The sequence below is a fragment of the Lipophrys pholis genome (assembly GCF_963383615.2).
Source record: "Lipophrys pholis genome assembly, chromosome: 19".
Lineage (NCBI taxonomy): Eukaryota > Metazoa > Chordata > Actinopteri > Blenniiformes > Blenniidae > Lipophrys > Lipophrys pholis.
Genome location: NC_137647.1, coordinates 10,620,522 through 10,642,693, shown reverse-complemented (window position 1 = coordinate 10,642,693; position 22,172 = coordinate 10,620,522). Strand labels below are relative to the sequence as shown.

The 22,172-nt window shown below is 42.2% G+C and overlaps 1 protein-coding gene across 2 annotated transcripts in view; it reads left to right on the top strand.

The window, feature by feature from the left end:
• The first annotated feature begins 240 nt into the window (after window positions 1-240).
• The window catches only part of prkcab (protein kinase C, alpha, b), a 99,996-nt gene continuing 78,064 nt past the window's right edge, over window positions 241-22,172 (top strand). For both annotated transcript variants that reach the window (XM_080488159.1, XM_080488158.1), the window contains exons 1-2: window positions 241-580; window positions 894-925. In XM_080488159.1, coding sequence (XP_080344285.1) covers window positions 411-580; window positions 894-925 — 202 coding nt within the window. In that variant the 5' untranslated portion in view covers window positions 241-410. The remainder of the gene's footprint in view (window positions 581-893; window positions 926-22,172) is intronic.

Here is a 22,172-nt window from a genome sequence, read left to right as displayed (position 1 = left end):
TATAAACAGGTTGACATCACATTTTAGTGCACAAGGAGATAAACTGTCAAAACTAAAGAGATGATTGCCCATTGGACGTGTAATAAAGGACAATTACATATTTGGGGAGTTTCTTTTTATGCAAACCGGAGAGTCCTGGAGACTGAGTGCATGTTGCACTTTCAGATGATGCGATGTCCGCTGAATGTGAAGCGGAATATTCCCACGGTCCATGAAGGCACCATCCACAGACGTCACTTTGAACGAAAAAGTCGCGCTCAGCTGTGGACGGAGCAGAAGGAGGCGTGCGGTCCATCCAGAGGAGTCCTCATCACTGCTACAAAGACAAACAACAAGCCATCACAAAGTCACTGGGACAATAAAAGTTGGGGATCTGTACTTTTTTTTGTTTTTACCCCCACCCCCCCATTATGGCTGATCATCATCTTTTACATTATAATGACTCGGCTGGGGTTGGGAACAGATTCGCCCGTAAAGGTGCTTTGCGGCAGAAAAACGTGCATGAAGTGAAAAACCACAAATTTACTGCCAGGTTTTTCAAGCAACCGACGTTCTGCAGCCACTGTACAGACTTCATATGGTAAGTTGCACTGACCTTTCTGATTAGAACTACCGAAACCTTTTCTCTTAAGTTCAGCAGGAGGATTTGCATGGATTGCTTTTTGCAATGCATGTGAGCTAGTTTGTGACTAGTGATTCTAAAAATATTTTAGACATTTACGCTTAATTGTGCATTTTATATAATGTTTTTAAACATGCGCATCAATGCGCTCAGACCATTAATTTTATTATTTTTTTAAAAGTCCCTAATTTGAGTTTCAAAATCAATCACTTAATGATTGCTCCGCTTAGTGTAAATTGTGTTTTTTGATAATACTTCTGTTTTGTTGCAGGGGATTTGGGAAACAAGGATTTCAATGCCAAGGTAAAAAAAACAAAACACCTTTATGTGGGGTTTGGGTAATAATTTGCTGTCAAAGTTGAGCCATTTGACACTAGGTCGTGTTCAATACATGCAATGCACAGTTAAGTGATAGACTTGCTGCACATGGTGAAGCATAGACTGTAAATCACAATTTAAAAAAAACAAAAAACAAGAGCTTGCACAGCAGCATCAGTTTGAAAAGTTTTATTTTCTTCTGGAGGAAACACCAGCCTGTAATCAAAAAGCAGAAATGTAATGCTTCAAATTTCAGAACAGTCATTAGACATGAACTCTTATCCAAAATGAATTATTAAAGTATAAAAACATACCTTACACCTCCAGCACTGCTGCTCGTTCTTGTGCAGGCTCTGTGAAACCTTTCCCATCTCTTCAGGTCTCGGGCACCTCAGCGAGAATGTTGTGAGTAGATGGTATTTTCCTGATGATATCTGCCTCTTTGGTAGTAGTTACTTGATTGAGCAATATTAATCGGCCTGAGCCCATAGTTTGCTGATCGTCTTTGGGGTGGGAGTGGCTGGCTGGCCCTTTTGGTAAACTTGAAGTTTTTGATGCCAAAGTACGGGTTTTGTAGATGTTTCTCCATTTCGCTGAAATTGAGGTTCAGGAGACGATAGAGGCTGGAAATGGATGGAAATTCTCTCCAAAATGGATTGACATTCCAGGCTTTCCTGTATTTTCTAAAGGAGAGTTTGCTTGGAGAGTGATAAGCAGTTGAAGGTCTTTGCCTGCGATTAGCCTGGCTGAAGCCATTTACGCCGTCATACGTTTGGGAAGGTTCACTGCTCTCAGAGTGATATTTCAAGATTTCCTTAAAGACGAGACGTGAACCGTTTAACTCGTTTTCATCTGCACCAGAACTGCCGTTTTTGTTCTGGTATTGGGATCCATAGCCTGAATTGGCCATCCCATATCCACTGCCAAACGTTTTAGGATGCCAAATCCAAAAAGCGGACGTCCCGTGAGAAGGAGAGGAAGTGGCAGGCAGTGGATTCGCGATTTGACTTGCTGAATGAGTATTACTGAAAGAACGTGGGGAGATTAGCATTCCGCTCTCATTAATCACATCAGGCGAAGGTGTTTGGAGACGGTTTCTCCGCTCAGGCTTTGATGGCATGTCAAACTTTGACTTCAGGCCGAAAGGAGACGTCACTCGTTTGTCAAGCTTCTGTGCTTCCCACGATCTTGATGCGCCGTTTCCAGGTTTCTGTCCTTTACGAGTGCTCGGCCTGCTGGGATGGTTTCGTTGAGATAAATCCAGCAGAGGGAAAACCGTATGTTTACTGTAATTTTCATACACGTGGCCAGCTGGCTGGGTCGTCAAAGCGTGCCATTTTATATGATCGAAAATTGAAGGGATGAAAGCTTCATTTTCAAATGCGTCCAGTAGTTCATTCGAATTATCCATCACTGGATAGCCATACCCTGTCAATATGACAACAAGGATTAATCAAATATGGACATAAAGCCCAATGTAGTTCCAAAAAATAAAAAATTTAATAAAATCATTACCTGTTATCACAGGTGAACCATCACTGGTACCAAAGAGCAAAGAAATTAAGCAAAGCCAGGGAACCCTTTTAAAAAAGGCGAGAAAAACATCTGCTTTAGCTTTTCTATCAAGATGTACTTAAAAACAATTCAAATATACGAGACGTACCACAAAAGGAGTCCACAAGACATGGCCGATTCCCGAGAAGCAGCACCTTGCCCTCCTCAGATGTTGTAACTTAATCCAGGCAGATTATATCTGGGATTTAAAGTAAACTCCATCCTGTCTTACACACTCAACAATGTGACTTATATGAGCAATTCCTGTTTCCTAACTCAGACCTCCATCAGCAGCTGCTCCCAAAGCAATTAGTGGTCAAGTTGTTATCAGGTGCAGTGGCGAGATGACACCACCCACTGACTCGCTGTTTTCAAGGCAGAAATCTGGGTGTAATTGTGGAGTCTGAATCTGAAATTTAACAAGCATATTAACCAATAGCAAAATCATCTTACTACCGTCTGAAAAATATTCCAAGAATTAAAGGATTTGTTTGCAAAAGAGGAAGCTTGTTCATGCATTTATTTTTGGGTTATTGTTGTTAGTGTGTCTGCAGCTCTCAGTAATATAATCTGTTAAACAGTTTGCAGCTCTTTCAGAGAGCCAAATACCTCATTTATTTGTAGAATATGAAATGTCCAGACCCCTGAGGTCCTCAGGAGGCTCGTGTTCCCAGAGTCCGAAGGAACGAGGTGAAGCAGCTTTAAGTTCCCCTGCGCCTCACGTGTAGAAGAAACTTCCTGAACACCTGCTGACACACTCGCTTCTTTTAAATCAGGCCTTAAAGCACCAACAAGCTTTCGAATAAACAATAGATTTGAACTATTTCATTACCTTTATCTTAATAAAGCTTTATTTAATCTCGTTTTTATGCTCTTTTAATACCCTTGTAGAATCTTAAGAATCTTAATCACTTTGTTTTGATGTATTTTTATAATTATTTGTAAAGGACTGGGAATTGCCGTGTGTCTTAATGGTGCCGTAATATAGATACGTTTCTCTTGCCTTGCTGCAAGTGAATTCCCCATGGGGATGAATAAAATATCTATCACTCTATCTCTAATCAGGATGCATCATGTAATAAAGTCCATGTGGCCAATGTATTTAATCCTGTTGCAAAGGAAATAGTGAGTGGAGAGGAAGACGAACTCAGAAAGAGGAAAGGTAAATGGTAGTCACAGAGGTCACATAAATATGACATTGACACCTTCTCCTACTAGAAAATGTAATTCTGCAGGGTCATGTGATTGAATAATAGTGCAGTGAGGAGGCTTATGACTTCAGTTATCCATCTGCCCGAACCACGACTGCTGTTGATCCCACGTCCTTTTGTTTTTGTGTTCGTTAACAGAAGCTCTGACCGGATCGTAAAAGTCACAGTTCCTATTTTTTGGAGATGAGAACATGACATGACTCCGGTGTGCTCCTGCTCACAGCATGCTGTGCCTGCACATACTGATTATACCGCACACCACAGATTGTTTCTCTAATTTCTTAGATCCTCTATGAATTTATATCCGCAGTGAGATGAAGCTGTCAACCTGCAGCACTGCTTGTCATATAAGCACAAATGGATCCTGGAAGCACGCTGACGGATACCTGGTCTTTGATGTGGCGCGATCATGTTCTCGTGGATCGTGCATTGGAGATGATGGGAACCATCTCGTAGAATTATGCTTGATGTACTTTCCTCCGTCAAAAACTCATAGAAGGAAATACTATTGACTTTTGCAATGTTGATGGGTAACTTGGAATTGTAGTTTTAAATCCAATTCTATACTCTTATCACAAAGAATATAAGCGAAATGTTGTGAAGCACACAGTGAAATACTGAGCCACAACTAAAACGGCCTGTCTGAGGTATGAATGCTCACTATACTGCTGTTGCGACACAGTCTGTGGGTCTGGTGTTGGATCTGTGCCGCTTTAAGGTGTCCGTGTGTGAATCACTGTTCATGGCCAAAATATTTGCTTTTCTGAGAGCTGTGAAAAAGGTGAGAGAAAGCAGAGTTCCTGTGATCTTTCATCTTCATCCGTTTCGCAGCTTGGCTGATAACGCGTTATGGTTTCTCAGACGTGGGCAGATTACGGGCTGCGTCGGGTTTCCCTGCGATGTGTTAAGACGCAAGATAGCAGGGGTGATTCTATTCTCCTGTGATTACCTTCCTGTACAACGGTGGGTAGCGGAGTGCCGTCAAAGCAGGGTTATGGCAGAGGAAACATCCTTATTACCAGATGGATTTGTGTGGGTGAAGGTCCTTTTCAGTGTTGTGACTGCTCCACCTTTTTTTATCAGTAAATGTAACCAAGAAAAAGTGATGTGTTGTACTTGGTTTGTGTTGCATGGTGTATTTAGCAAAAAAAAAAAAATGTACATCACAAAGAATTCAAACACTTGTTTGCTTGGCACTAGTTTGTCCTATAAATTTCACAGTGTCATTTGCTGCGTCGCTTACTGGAAGTGTTGGCTTCTCTTAACCGTCTCTGACGTGGTCGGCTGTGGCGAAACAGTCGCGGTGTTACATCCTGTCATGTGGACGTGCTGAGTTACATGTTACACACTCATACGATATACAGTCAGTGTAGACGTCACCATCCCTCACAGTTTTTTTTTTTTTTTTTTTTTTTAACTCTGTCAACGTCACTCTTGATTTTGATTTGTCAAGACAGAAATAGACGAAATGTTTACGCAATGTATATGTTGTAAGGTTTTTAAACATGAAGTTGTTGAACCGTTGATATTATTCAACAACGGCAAAGAAATATGGATTGGTATAGTAGGAATAGTTGCTATAAGTGACATGGGCGTACACACGTGCCCTGGGATGGTTGACATGTCTGTAAAACGTGTGTGATTTCTTGTTTGTCTTACTCGCTGTTTAAAATTGTCCTGTGCTCAGGAGTTTGTCCCCTGCTAATGCTGACTAAACAAGCCCATTACTAATGCATGGGAAACACGCTTTGTCTCGGCAGACAAAGAGCGGCTCTCGTTGTGCTTCAGGTTAATTGAGGTCATATATAATCTGTACACCAAATGGTGAGAGAGGGAGTCCTGCATGAAAGACACGAATTTTTGCCAAACCTTTAACCGCACTATTATTTGGCAATACAGTCTTTTTGTTAATATTGAAGAAAACCAGAGGCTAAATAAATACTTATAGCTCAGTATGACAGACAATTAAGTTCAGCTTCACTTCAGCCTTTAAGTTAAGAATTTAGTGACACTCAAACAGCAATATGTGGCAAAAGCATTTGCACCGGGTCAAATTCAGCTCCTCCTTTGCACACAACACGTGTTGAAACAGCGCTCCGTTAACGTCACCACCATCAGATCACCTCACTGAACCCAGTGATGTGAGTGGGTGTGTTTCCTCATCGGATTTGCCACCATGCTGGATACCCCCCACCTCCACTCTCCACCCTCCCACACCCTTTGGCCTCCCAGTCCTCCCCAGCCTTTGAAGTTGAGCGTCTGTGGAAATGACTGCGCCATCTGGAGAGTCGAGAAGCCATCGCTGGGAGGAGAAGGCTGCGTCTGGACACAAGAAAGGCGAGGGATGGAGGGACAGGCGAGTTGGAAGTAGAACAAGACGGGGAAGATGGCAATGAAAAGAGGATGCAAAGAGGCCAAGGTGGAGGCAAAAGATAAGGCTGGAAGTGTAAGACTGAATGATCACGACTCCATGGAAGGATGAGACATGGAGACGAGGAAAAGATCTTTTAGACCTTGAAGTTTCTTGCTGCAGAGTTTTGATAAAGATAAAGCAAAATGATGCGTCACATGATCATGCCTGGGAATACTCAAGAAATGTGGTGCAAATGGGAAATTAGTTAACTATTTAGACAAGACTTATTTACTCCTACTTTACTAGGTGAGGGTATGCTGTTATACTCTTAATTTTTAAAATTGCTGTAGCTCTCCAGAGGTGGAGAACACTCTCATTCTCTACTCCTTTAATCTCCCGAAAAAATGATAAGGAAATTAAAAGCAAAAAGTGTCCAAAAGCAAGCAGATAATGCAAAGTTTCTAGGGGTGAAGTCAAATATTGAAAATGAAAAAAAGAGGAGTTGCACACACTGCGACAGTAGAAAGTTGTAAGTGTTTTTTTTGGATTTAAGCAGCAGAAGTTATCAAAGATTTTCTCCCTCGAGATCAGAATTACAAGTATGAAATCCAAAGACTTTGACTTCATACTTTTTTATTGAAACTTAAAAGCTTTTGTACTATTCATATAACTCAGTCACACTCACCCTTTGCAATGCTGTGATCAAATCAAACATTTTTATTTATTTTTTTACAAGGAAGTGATCTCATTCCAAATGAGAAATTCCAAGTTAAAAGAAAACGCAATGTCATTATTTAAGTAACAAATGGCGACAACCACTTTTTGCTTATAGGATAGTTTGCTCACTGTGCTAAATCGCTCAGTGTCGTGTGTAGCTCTCTGCTTCCATGCTGACATCTCCAAAACCCAACGCCAGCTGACTTTTTCCTACCATTTGAAATTTACATTTGCCGACCAACTGCTGCCAACGTGCCCACTCTGATATCCAAGCTCGTGACTATTTACTTCTCATAATGATTCAATTCTATATCGTGAGGCTGTTGGGTGTGGATCGCTCCTCCACCCTGCGAGACGTTTGCTGCCCCTGTGGGCGATCATGCGCGTGCCAGTGAGCACGACGGGGGCTGATGAGACGGGACCGTCACTGAGCCCTGGCGGCGGCGTAGGTGCACAGCCAATCGCTCTCTGTGCTCAGATTGAAGCAACGGGCCTCATTAACCAATCACTGAGCAGGAATGAGGGGGGGCGTTGGAACACGAGAGCAGGAGCTGAGCAACTCCTGATGGGAAGCCCCAAATAATAAACAAGTTACGCAAGCTTCGACGCAGCGCTGATGCTGTTTGAGATCAGAAGGGTCCTCCTTCCCCCACTCTGCGCTGCGTGTGAAGATGGCCTGGATATGTTAATCCATTAAATCTTGCTTTGGTTATTGTCGAAAACTGATCTAAGGCTTGTTACTCTGATTTCTATTTATTTGTTTTTTTTATTTTTCACAAGTTAATTTTCTGCACAGTTGACTCGCTTGTTCTTCCGGCTGTGCATTTATTTTTTTATTTTTTTCCCCCACCACTTATGTAGAAAATAGTAAAAGTAAGGGAATCTAATAATGTCAAAGCTTATTTTATTGTTTGCAAGTATCAAGATATATAAGCTTCACATTTCCTGGATCATTAGAAAGAAGCAAAGAGGGGGACGAAAATGAAGCTAAACTTGTTACAGCCAGCGACATATAAACCTCCTGGAAATCCACCAAAATTAAAAGAAAAAAAAAGAAACTTTAATGTTTTTTACAAATGATATGCAGTGCTCTGCAGAGATTTCACTTTAAATGTCTGATCCAACTACCGATTTTTTTGACTGACTTAAAAATCTTGCCGCTCTCCTTTCAGTTTCATCTCAAAACATATTTCAAACGCCATCTTCAAAGTGATCAAGCTTTGCACAGGACGAAAAAAAGAAATCTGCTAGGGACTAATTAAAATCCTCAATGAGGAGAAAACACTCGCACATTCTTCAACACACCAGCGATTTTAAATCTTCTCCCAGCTCTGTGGTACAAATTACACCAAGGGTGGAAGCTTAGCTGGCCAGGATAATCACTGGCAACCTGGTCTCTGATTCACGCGGAAAAGGTTTTTACTATGGCGAGTGTTTGGTCTTTGATTTGGCCCCCCTCCCTTCTTCACTTTCTCCGAGTCTGTTACTATTCCCTTTCCCGTCGCTCCTCACATGACTACTATGGCAACAAAGTGGCCCATTTCAATTTTGTTATCATGGTAACAGCTCTTCTGGGCAGTGTCGATGTCTTTCATGTTATCAGATTGCGTTCGCGCTCGGTGATTACAGCTCCCCTGGTCTCGTTCAGTCTTGAGTACTGTATATTCAACTGATTAAAGCAATGACATAGTGGAGCCTTTCATATAAAGGCCTGTGCTGTGTTAGTTTCAGTTGTAAATACTTGGTTCTCGTTACTGCTGAAGTTTATTTTTTATATATATAGAGAGATGAAATATAGCTTATATTGTCTGTAAAGTTAAATCCATCCATCTGTCTTCCAAACTGCTTTATGCAACTCAGAGTAACTGTGGATGGGAGCCACATTTACACCTATTGTCAAAGAGTTGAGAATTAACCTAAAATTCATGTTTTTGTATTGTGGGATGAACCTGAAGTAGTAAAACTCATCCACGCACAGGAAGATCATGCAAACTGCACACAGAGTTCAGCCCAGACCTAAAGCACACATGGTTGTTCTGAGGCCAGAATACTGACCACTACACCGCTGTGTGACCCTGCAAAGCTGAATTTACACGCACCTTTCCCATTAGTGTATTTCAATATTTTATACTTAAAAAAAAAAAAAAAAGTTGCAAAGTTAAAAAAAAATTAAAATGTTGGATCTTATTACTCGTTACAGAATCTGAGGTTTGTTGGATTGAATTGTCAAACCTTGGTATTTCGTGCCCCGAAGGTCTTTTGATCTGTGTGCCAGTTCGCACCACTAAATACAGAGCAAGACTTTCTTGTGTGTCACCATAAGGAGATTGTCACAGTCTTGGTATTAGACGAAGAGCTCTCATTTAAACTACAATGTAAAGACAGAATGAGGAGGAGGAGGAGAAGAAGGGAGAATTAGGAGCAAGAAAGAACCACGATGACAGGATGACAGAAGTGTCAGAATGACTGCACCGTTACACACACGTCCTATGGTTAATTTATTAGAAGTGTTGTACGACAATACTTTCCCAGACTTTTGATGTAGAACAGCAGTAGTCAAATATTGGGTTTTCAAAACGGCAATGTACTGCAGCTCTGTTATATGAGAAAAGGAACGATGCATGTCTTTTATAGCGTGTCGGCACACAATTAGTGTTGGTAGAGCCAGACTCCTCCACTAACACCGATCCAACCATCTGCAGTACAAATCCTTCATCCAGGTAATGTTGCATTGGCCAGTCGATCCCAGCTGACATTGAGACAAGGCATCAATATGCAATATACCCTATTTAATGCTGATCATTTCTTTTTTTTGGACACTATTCTTTTGAACTTCGGTTGCATTTGTTCTGTTGTTTTTTAATTATGTTTGCCATTAAAATGTTGATTACTGGTTGAAAAGTCAAGAACAGAATAGAGAGTGTTGAATACACTAGTTGCATCGGTACTATAATATCCACCTTTTTGATTATAATATTAAATGGCAGGTATTATATTTGTTTGTGTAACTGCCTCTTTACTTTGGAATCACTGTCTGAATGCACACGCACACACACAGAGGCACAATAATCCTTTCCCAGATTTTTGTTCATGCACTATCATTGGCCAGCATAAATCCACGCCGGCCTCTTCCTGTGTCACCGACCAGAAAATGGTTTTAACTCACAGAATAAATCCACTTTTATTCCCCCCCCTAATCTTCAATAGATACGGTAAACTCTTGCCAGATATGCCAGCGTGGTGTGCCAAGGTTCCCATGGTAACCGCGCTTGGCCCTCACGCTGCCTGTGATGTGCCAAATATCCGACAACTAGTTCGCCCCAGACAATTACTCCCCTTTTAAAAAGTGATGACACAAAACATCTCCTCCTCCAGAGTAAGTCTCGAATCAAGATGCAACACAGGAGTTTGGCATCACCTCCTCTCATTTCCAGTCACACGAGTGATACCTTAATAGCTGAGACATTGCATTTGTGAGCACGTCTGGGCGTTATTACCACACGATCAGCAGCGTGCATCAAGATGTGAATGAAAAATAAAATCCCAGACCAAGAACAGTCGGCGATGGCACACACACGCCCCGGAGCACAAAAGGCAGGGAGTACACCATTTCATACCCAGAGCGGCAGTGACCGCCAACAAGTGCAATATTTTCATGTGAACAGACTGTCTCAGCAGATCAAGTCACAATGTTTTGCTTGCATAACACAATGTCATCTGGTGACATTAAAAAGGGGTCTTTTTGGAGGCTCGGCAGCATTACTCAGCTGAGAGTGGGTTGTTAATTGTCAGGGAGCTGCTTGTGTGTTTTTGCTGAGACACAATGCCATGTAATAAGATGACACATGCTGTTCACTCGTAGTCTCTTTTTTAACAAACAAAGGCAAAAGAGCAGCAGTGGGAGAGGCCTCGGGGGGGGAGTCTTGCAGGAGAGTTGCACAATGGGAATCCTGTGGTGGAAGAATATGTGTGATTCTGTCCTCAAAAAAACGTATGCTCTTGTGTGTGCTGTAAACAACAACAGTGAGTGGCAGGAGCAGTCGCAGCACTGCGATTTAATCTCGGTGGGTGCCAAATATGGCACCAGGAGGAGAGACAGAAGAGATATCTGACAAGATCCAATAAGCGACTGGCTCCGAGTGCTGCCTCAAACACGCTGATAACTTTCTACCATACTGTTTGAGCATCTGTTGCAGAATGATTTGCTCCTCCTCGTATGGCTTCAGCTGTTTATTAGTTTTTTTCTGTTTTGAAGCATTGGTGCAGGTACAAGCCCTAAGGTGGTGTCGTGGTTGGCTCTGTTGCCTCACGTTGTCCTTGTACGGGAATGTGTGTGTGGTGACATTCTTTTGTTTTAAGCCTGCAATTGCTCGATGACCAGTCCAGAGTTCATTCGACCTTTTGGCCATTGTCAGCTGGTATCAGTGTCAAACCATGGTTTCCCTCTGCTGGACAATGCGGATCTATAAGTGGGATAGATGAATGGATGTTAGAGTCCTGCAAGACTCGCACTAACCATTTATTTACAAGTATAGAAGATATATATATATATATTTATACACAGGGTGGTGGAGCAGTGTAGTCATGTTCTCACCCGCCTCTATTGAAGAATGTTTCTGTGGCGGACCAAGGAGTTCACATGGTCTCCGTATGCATACATATCAGTTTCTGTCTCTGTGTTGGCTCTGTCATGGATTGAGTGCTGGTCCAAGATGTGCTCTGCTTTTTGTCCACTGTTAGCTCTGATCAGCTTCAACCCACCGTTGCTTATTGGGTTCTGGTAATCCGTGACTTTAAAGTTGCTGTGTGTGCCTGATTGTCTTCTTCTGTATCGGTTCTGCCACTGATTGGTGACTGTCCACCTTGCTATTGGCTCAAGTCTCCCATGACCCGACTTTGGATAAAGTGGCTATCAGAGATTGGTGGACAGATTAGTCGTTCCCATGTTTACAAGTTGCATCAGTGTGTTGTTGTTGGACTATTCAATCCATGTACGGACCGGCACAGTGAAAGCACCCTGGCTGGAGGAGGCTGGGAGTGTTTTAACGGTCGGAGGATGGCAGACGCTGAACCTTCCTTCATCAATAATGCATGTTGCACCAATGATTTATATAAAGGACACTTTCAGCACATTTAACAAAAGGCCCAAATCCCCACGTTCAACTCCACTTTTTTGCACATCTGAAACATCCCCTTCTATGATTATTGTCTGAGAGTCAAAAGTGAAAGGATCGATATTGGAAGTGTGTGGTTGTTTGCAGTGTGACACAGCAAGCTTTCTATTGTGGAGGGAAAGACAGTCCCCAGGGGAATTCAGAGCAGAAGTGTTCACCTCCACTCCTCGCACCACTCCAGCTGTACTTAATGAATTCTGTGGTGATTACACCCACGGCTATTTCGGGAGTGGTTTAAGTCAGAGATATCAGTCTTGACCCACATAAGGTGAGCACAATGTGCACTCGGGAGGATTTCTCGCTGGCTGGGTCGGAGTCTGAAAGACGGTGCATATGGGACCGGAGGGTCCTCGCGTGTCACGCCTGCAAGTTGCACGAACAGAGATTCAAAAAGTTTCGTTTTTATGTGCCACGTCTTTGCTAGATTTCACATGCTCACTCGCAGTTTCATAAACCTGTGCTGTACGGCCGTGGAAAGATGGTTGGGGATCGATAGGCCATATGTACATGACGTTCCTGCAAAACAGAAAAACCCAAATACCATCACTGATGGATGCATTTTCCACATTTAAATGTTTTACAGCTGATGCTGTCAGTTGAGACGCCAAAAAATGCAGCAATTTGTATTATGAATATCAATGATTGCATAGATAAATGAAAAATTGTTGCAGATTTCTCTCAGCTGTCAGCTTCTTATTCTTAATTTCTCTGTCGGTGTTTTGTCAGGTTACTGTGGGTAAAGATGCCAGACTGTTACATAAAAAAGTAGAATCATGCTGAGATAAGAGAGATGAGCAAGGTGCAGATGAACTGTAACTAAGGCGCGCGCCGTAATAGATGAAACGCTGTGAGTGTGTGTCAAAGATGGACACATGGGACTTCCTGGCCTCAGAATAATCATTTTGCTATTTCTGTGCAAGGACAAAGATGCAGGGAGACAGGGCGGCAGGGAGAATCGGGGAGAGGCAGAAGGTTGGAGGATGTATGTGCCAGTTTTGTGAAGCGTGCGCTTCTACTTCCTGCTCCTGCTGTGTGTGTGTGTGTGTGTGTGTGTGTGTGTGTGTGTGTGTGTGTGTGTGTGTGTGTGTGTGTGTGTGTGTGTGTGTGTGTGTGTGTGTGTGTGTGTGTGTGTGTGTGTGTGTGTGTGTGTGTGTGTGTGTGTGTGTGTGTGTGTGTGTGTGTGTGTGTGTTTTGAGGGTCACCTGGTAAGAGACTGCAGCATGGCTCTTAGTCATCCTCACACCTCACTCCTTTTTCTTTTTTTGTTGTTTTTTAACGTGACCATCCATCTGTCCACATATTCAACACCGAAAACAAGATTCCCTGCTGTAAACAAACTGAAGTATGCTGATGCCGCACCTATACGTAAGGTTACAGTAAACACAGAGCAGCATGTGGAAGTTTTAATGAGCATTTTTCTGTCCTAAAAAGACAGAAAGTGAAAGCGGTTTGAAGTTGCCGGCTTGCAGCCTGTTTGAACAGTATTGGGGTTGCAGGAGAAACACACCCAGAAGCCAAACCTGTTCTTCATTCTTATTCAGCTGGTTTTTGAACAAATGAGCTAATGTAGGTGGTTCCAATTTTCTGAGGTGCAGCATGAAAAATGGGAACAGGTTTTCAATTTTGGATTATTTTTCAGCCTTTTTTGGTTACAATTGAAGATTTGTAACAAATACATTTGACTGGAGAAACGGGCAGAAATCTTGATCATCAGATCATAAAAGTTTCGATCATTTTCAGGTAAACATCTTTATTTCTACGACTATTTATTGATTTCCACTGGGATGTGATTGGACTTGTTATATTTGGACTTGTTCAATAACACAAGCTAAAACGGGAGGGAAATCCCAACAGCCCATCCATCACACTCTTATTTTTCTGAGGCAAACTGAGGGAGAGACAATTATTCCTGCGTGTTTAAGGCATTTTAATTGACATGCATGTTTTGGGATTGTGGGTGGAAATATGTGTTGTTGTGAGTTGACAGCGTTCACTACAGCATTACCATCCCACTCATTATTGAATCCATCCATCCAGTGAAAAGCAGTACTCTAATGTCCAATGGAGGGATTATATGAGCAGAGGCTGCTTGTAGCTGAGAATGCACTTCGTTTTGTTGTTGCCATTTTCAAATTTGTGTGGTTGCATGTTTGCTTTTATTGAAATTTAATATTTCAGATGTTTTTATTTTTAGCTGCCAAATTTCTCAGTACAAATGTAATTTAGGTTTTGGGAAATTTCAGGAATTGACAAAAATTCCATCAGTATTCTTATTCTTATTATTCTTATTTTAAAACACTGCCACTTGAAAAATGTGTTATTTGATCACTTCACTGTCGTGGATATGATAGTATTCAGAATGCTTCTTATGGAAACAGCTGCTAATTTGGTCATTCAGTTTATATTCAATTTCAAAACACTGCTCCGAAATATTGTTGCCAGAATCCCGGGTATTTATTGTTGTTATGGTTGCCTTCAGATGGAGTTCACATTTTAGCGAGATCCTCTACAGTGGTGGATATTTGTTGCCCTTTTTCAGACTTTAATACTTGCTGTAAAGCAATGCTGTGGACAATGTACCATGTGCAGCTGGTCTTGGACATCAGGTATTTCTTCATTAAATTGCAAGTCTGAGCACATTTTACGGTTTGTTGACAATGTGGGAGGTGTAGTCTTCTTTACTTTCTTATCTATCTTGCACCTGGTCGATTGTTACTGGGAAATCAATAGTTACACTGATTTCAAGTTACATGAAGTAAAATATGCAGGTTTCCGTGATCGGTGCCAACTGATCTTGCACTCTGATCCTAAGTAAGATGGATAACTGACAAATCTACATGCAGAAAAGATTGTTGGCAAATACTGAAGGAAATTGAACCCACTTACAATAAAGTGCTTTAACAAGCAGACACCTACACACCAAGTGCTATGACAGGCTGGTAATGTGCTGAAGGCTATTTCAAAGTTCATTTGCCAGTCATCGTAAACTCTTTCACACAAAGTGTTGGACACGTAAATACCAGTAGAATTCACACAAAACTCTTCCTCTTGTGCGTGAATTACATCGGTACCTCCTCCAAAGTATTCTTACCCCGTGCTCTCCTGTGGACCAGGAGGGCAGGGAGCACAGGGAGGCTGTCAACTCCGACTCCTAATTGAGGGTGTCACTGTTGTGTCTCCTCCCCATCTTTCCCAGCCCCTCTGCTCCGCTCAGGGCAAATATAGCGGCAGGAACCACAGGGGAGAACCATGTTTTTTCTGGCATCCGCGCGGTAGAATGGAAGGAATTTTATCCTTTGATCTGAAGTCTGTGCAACCCTCATCTCAGGGTTTTATGAGATTACAAGGGACACTGTTACTTCACTTTGGTGCTTTCTGTTTATGTCTCAGAGTGTGTGTAGTTTAGTATTTCATTATTTATTTCACAAGTGAACAAAATACAGATTTCTCACCTGAAACTAACTGCCTTCTTGTACTCAATGGATTAAATCAACAGAGGTGGAGTTATTTATGCTGCCCTTCAGTACGGGAATGATGTGTGTGGGGTATGGGGGATTTTTATTTATTTCTAGTTAATAGTTACCTTATAAAAATGGGAATATGGTGACTCACCATTTTCAGATCACCAGGACTGTTGTTGTTGAACTATATCCTGAGAGTAAAAAGGTCATCCATCTGTTTGTCCGCCCATCTATCCATCCTTATCCTGAAAAATAGGCATCAAGCGCCTTGTTAAAATACCTGTACGGTGAATACGCTGCGTTTCCCCGGGCCTGGCTCAAACACCTGCAGCCCTAGTCTGGATGCAAAGTGTATACAAGCTGGTTGAATGATGAAATAAGATATTATGAAAGGTACTGTGGAGTTTTTAAGATTCAAACAGGCATACTGCCATCATTACATCATCAAAGACTCAAAGAAATCCTAAAGAGCAAGCAGAGAGATGGAAGCACATGTTATATGTTGGTTCCAAAATGGTCCGATAATGTGAACACTTGAGTCACAGATGAACTCATTGGTTAATATTTTTTTTCCCAATTCTCATTGTCTTTAAATTCCCCTTGTGCCTCTTTGTTCTTCATAAACACGGGATCTTGCAACCCTCCATGTACATGTGTGCCGTTTGAGTCTTCATAGATTTTGCTGTCGCTGCTGCAAAAGCAACATGTCTTGTCTGAAAGAGTAAGCCATACGTCAACCAAACTCCACCTGACAACAAACAGCAGGGCTGCTCACACCTACTCACATACTATACACACACACACGGTATATAGTGAAGGCCGGCCGTTCCTTTCAAAACAAACAATGTTGTCTCTCTCCATGTAGCAGATATTACAGAAGCGCGTCGTCACTGCGACACACTGGCAGGCTCTGTGATGCAAAGTGAATGTCAGACTGGAGCCTTGACAAGTCAGTACAGACTGTGTCAACAGTCCTTTGATCCTGGCCCGACACTGCACATCCCGCTGGAACAGTGGCGGTGGAAGCATTTGAGAGAAAAAATTAGGAAAAAGAGCAGCTCTTCACCTGGAGCCACAGAGGGCGAGAGAGAGAGAGAGAGGGCGAGAGAGAGAGAGAGAGAGAGAGAGAGAGAGGGCGAGAGAGAGAGAGGCGTAATTGTGTCTGACAGTGAGGGTTAACCACATTCGATGGGCTGGATTGCCCCCCAGAAGAGAGCAGTTACAAAGAAGAGAAGGGTGTGAGGCTCAAAACCACTTGTCCGACAAACTCCAGGGTTTTATTGTCCCAATTCTGTCTTCCTGAAGAGGAATTTTTTTTTATTACTTGGCTGTAGCACCAAAAAAAATAAATAAATAAATGTTTGAAATAGTTTATTTTTGCTTAAAATGACATGAAAGCTCTGAAGAAATCGATTCACACTGAATCCTTCATGCATCAGGCAAATCGTTAGGAAGAAAAGTGTGTTTAAATCATTTGGCTGATGTTACAACAGCTGTAAAACAGCCTGTGCTGGGCCTTATGTTACATCAATCTCTTAACTCCTGCTATAACCAACCTGCCTCAAACCGGTCCTGGTCCTGATCCAGCCGGGTCTACGTGTTCCAATTGATGCCAGTAGATGCTATACACATACCAAGAACAGTGTTGAAAGAACCATTATCTAACAGCTTAATGTCTTTAATCTGCATTATACCTCAATATATATATATACATGACATGTATGTACTATCTCTAAATTAACAACCTCGACTTAATATAGCATATACGTGAAAGCAAAATAAAGACAAAATTTAAACAATTGGTGGGCTAAGCCTGGAGCCGGTATCAGCTCTATCTGGCTCAATAATGGCTGCTTTCACAGACAGTCAATATCAGCTAGTGGATTGTTTTCTCAAAGTTATTGAGAAGCTGAAAACAAAAGGCACTATATATGAGATCGTTCTAAATTTAGGAATGCATATACCATCAAATTATTCATTCAACCTGAGTGACACGCTAAAAGGGAGACACCTTCCAAGGTGCATTCTGTTAAAAGAGAGGCTGCCTATAGGTTTTGAATTCAGTTCCTCATGCATTTCCAAGTTTCACTGGCTTATAGTCCTATCTCCCCAGTAAAAGGTCATGAGTTATTTAGTGCAAGAGAGAGCAGGAGTGCCGAAAAGATGTATGCAGTTGGCAGAAGTTGCTCTCCTTCCTTGCAGATCTTTGCTTGGTTTCTCTTTCTACTTCAGAAACACAAAATCACTCGCACAAATTGTGCGTGCATATGCTCATGCATGGATCAATATTGCTATATAAACAATGCACAGCAAATGAGGAAAAAAGTGTTTGGTAAACCATATACCATTATAAACACTATGTACCTTTCAACTGGGGCCACATTTGTGAGGAACATGTACTTGTGGGTTGAGGAGAATGTCGGTTTCTTCCTTGAAAGATTCACCATCGCTTCCCTGTCAGCGATAAATGGGTTTTCTCTTCTGTTGCTATTGACTCTTGTTTTGAGCAGTGACCACCCCCCGGGTGCAGTATTAGTGGGTTAAAGTGTGGAGAAGATGAAGGGAATGTTCTGCTGATTGCTGCATTGATGCGGTCACATCTTTTTCGACTGTGTGGTGTTGCATCTCCCTCACTGGAAAAAAAGGAATCTTGTTGTGTGGAAATCTCATTGTACAGCGACATTAAGAGGAAATTGTGCTTCCAGTGACAATCCCATAGTTCCTCAGTTTGAGACCAAACTCTATCATCCAAGTAGACAATGCTGACCCTCACAGAGTGGGGTTTATAGAGGATGGAACAGCAGTGCCAGCAGTCCTGACATCAACTCCATTGAACACTTCATTCATTAATTTCCTGAATGTCCAAAGCAATCACTATGGCTGACTTGTGACAAATCCCTGTTGAAGAATGGGATGTCACCCCACAGCAGGGTGAGGAGGTGCCAGGCTGTTGTGGCTTTGATTCTTCCACACGTTAAAATTGTTAAAACTGATAAATTGACAAAAGATTTCTTTAAAATTTTTAAACCGCCGCACCCTAGTATTACTAGGAGCTACATTGGGGAGCTGATGTAGGTCAAAGTCTTGCTCAGGAACTGACAGTCGGCTGTGGGAATCGAACCAGCGACATTCGGATCCCAAGTCTGCTTCTCAATCTAGGCCATCTCTGCTCACAATGTTGTACAATGTTTAGACTGACCTGACTGCTTCTGAGAGGACTTTAGGGAAAGCTGCTGCCAGGGTGGAAAAAGTCATCGGTGTCATAGTTGTATGAAAAAGAACCCCCCCCCCCCCAAAAAAAGGTTTTTTTAAAAGAAGACGATTGCATGGGTGGCGTGGGAGGTAGCAGGTGCTAATTGAAACCATCTTGCAGATAGCACAGAATGCCATTTCACCACAGCTGCTGCCTTTCGTTTTTCACTCCCTTATTCAGCTCCAAATGGTATGAGCCACGCACTCGACAGGCTGACTAATCGCTCTACACAGGCTTGGATGCTGGAGTGTGGATTAACTAGGCCAATTAGCCAAGCACAGAGGCGCCTAGTGATGAGCAGAGTCATGCCCCCTTTCTCAGCTGAGTGCTAATAATCAGCAAGAAGGGGGCTGAAGCAACACTGCAGTTTACTGACCGACTGTTTCTTTACACACACTGGCCAGGTTTTCTTGGCTCAAAACCCTTGACCTCAATATGGCATGACTGTGGTTCTCTGGGGCTCGGCACTTTTTGTGGTGGAGAAATACACGTCTTAAAGAGTGGAACGGACAATGAGACGCTACGCCTGTGTGTGTGCATGTGTGTGTTCTCTGTGTCTTTGATGAGTCTGTAACTGAGAGTTCGCATGTACATTTGCATCAGCGTGGATTAACGTTTACACGGAGTTTGTAATGAAGCCGAGCACATCAGTGTATGTAAGTGTGTGTTGTGTCGCGTCGTGTGTGTTTGTTGTAGCGGAGCGCAGACCTCGCATGTGAGCTGTCCAGTCAGCTCTTGTCTACTTGCCGTGTTGTAAATTGGCCCCAGCTGACCCAACCCCTCTGTGTTTCACTGACTCACAGAAAAAAAAGATTACACAAACCCAATTGGCATTAACTCAGAGCATCTTTTTTTGTTTGTTGTAAGTTACAATTTTTCTTTCTCAACATTTGGTTTCCTTTTTACTACTTTGTTCATATTTCACATTAGTTACAAATTTCCCAAGTTAACTACTTTCACAATGGACTATTCACACCTCAAACACTCATTTGGCCATATGAGTCTCGGATGTGTCTTACCGAGGAGTCTACATTGGCTAATTTGCTGTCAAATAAATTTGTTATTCATAATTTACTACCTGGTGTTTCATGCCCGCTAAAGGCCAGGATGATTGATCTTAATTTAGGCATTGTGATTGCTCATCTGACTCCAGTCTCCCATCACAAGTGGGAGAAATGTGAGTCACACATAAATTTCACCATGATTCATGCTTCTTCACCGAAGCACCGTCAGGTATAGTTGTTATTGAAGCTGACGTCTCGTGGCATTCTGCTGCTTCCAGAGCGTATTTGAGTCAGCCGATGTTTGTGCATCACAAGATCGGATGAGGTAGCCTCTGATCAGCAGGGGAGCTTTGATATTTCTCCGTGAAAACAACTACCGGCTGTAACGCTCAAGTACAAGAGCATAAACTATTTTTATTCCAGGAGCGGAGCTGTTCAATCAACATGTTTCAGTGCACATGACACGCATCCCACCGACTAAATATTTTGTAATGTAACCGAAGTAAGCGTTTTAAATTAGATGTTTGATTTGACTCAATCCCCCATCTCGCCCTCTCCATGTGTCAAACTGTCCTTCCCCAAGGCACCGCACCCAGATATCCCCCCCAATCTTGCGAGCAGCTTGCACAGCAGCCGTTACCACGGCTGTGTGATTGTGTGAAGGAATGTGTGAATGTGACTGATCATGCAAATTGTGTTGAGCAAAAAACGCACTGTAAGTCTGTTTACCATTAATTGTAAACGTGCCACAGTCTTTTCAATAAGACTGAAAATAAGAACAAGAAAAACACAATCTGCACGTTTTCACCTCATTTTGATGGAGAAAAACTTTGTTGTGCACAGCTTCTGGGAACTTTAATCGTGTTGAATGTCGCCCGTGTCAAAGAAAGGCTGCAGTGGATTTTGAAGCTTTTTGATATGGCTTGGCTAAAAGGAACATTTAAAAAAATTAATGCAGTAGGAGAGGTAAGGAAAAAAACATTTCTTTTCATTGCTTTAAAGTAAAGAGTATGTGAATCCGTGCAAAGCGTGACGGAGGTCAAAAGCAGCGATAACACATCTAAGGACCGAATGCACCAACCTGCTTAGTTGCCATATTTTGTCAGTTGCATCAGCTGGCATTACAGCCCCGAGGCGGTGTGTCTGCCCGGAGCTCCACATAACCTGTGGCCAACCTCGAAGAACTCGGCACAGCTGTTTCACTCTGATATAATGCATAGTTAACGGTGAGTGACAAAGAGTGTACCCATCTGATAGTTAAATGTGTCTTCCCACTGAATAGTCTAAATAGTGTTGGGTTTTTTTTTCTGTCACATTAATAAATGTTTTGAATTGAACGATGTCCTCCTAGCCATTCTCTATCTTTGTATTTGAATGAAAAACATGAGTCAATCTCGGAGAGGATTTATGAAAACCGACTGAAATGAGAGGGAAGAAAAAAAAAAAGAAAAAAAAAGAAGATGTGTGTTATTTGTGTTCCAAAATGTCCCGAGACAGATTTAGCCTTGACTTCGCTGGTCCCAAACAAATTAGTGGAGGACACGCAGTGCCGGAGGAGTGGAAGATGTTCTGATGTTGATGTGTGGTATCAGCCTGTCCCCGGGCACCAGAATTGGACTTGGTCATGACTTTTGCCTTTTTGCCTGGCCGCATGTGCACGGCCTACACACAGAAGCCAGTCATGGTAAAGAAAGCCGTAGCCTCTGGCGGCTCAGTGTCTTAGAGTGTGGATCCATTTTCAGATTAATTTTACATGTGTTTGCACACTCATACCTCCCACTAACAGTTTGTCTATTATATAGTTCATTTGGGTTATGTCAGCCTCATCGGCCTGACAGCTCCTCAGACTCATCACATCACTATCGTGTGTGTGTGCGTGTGTGTGTGCATGTGCACATGCACGTGTTTATACTGTATGTATATGAGGGTGTAACTGAGAAGTCAAGGAGACAAGAGAACCAGACGTAAGTATACACCGTGTGTATACTTATTAGTGTGTGTCTTGTCTGACAGAGATAAAGGAGCGTTGGTGTTAGAATGTGCGTCTTTATATTTGTATTTTCATGTCTGTGTGTGAAACTGCAAAAGCGTCAGCATTTTTTTGGTTTTTGTATTTATGTGTATGAGTCAGTGTGCAAACACAACGTGTGTGCAGGAACGGCCGTGCATATATGCTTTTCTGTGTGTGTGTGCGCGAACGTGTAAATGTGTGTATTTGTGTGTTCAGGGTTCATATTTAATTCATGAGGTGGTATCACTATTTCCCCTGTGTGACTCAGAGATGTCTGGCAGCCAAACACTCCCACCTGTAGTTTGGAATAATTGATCTGGTCTCCCTGTGGCCTTTTTTTTTTTTTTTTTTTTAAGCACAAACACTATTAGTGCTGTCGGAAGTTTGCATTTGTGCAAGTGTATGCTTTATATGTGTTCATTAAAATTGATAATACATGTTGTTAAATCTGTCGTGGTAGCACAAATTGTAATTTTACATAGACAAATGGGAAA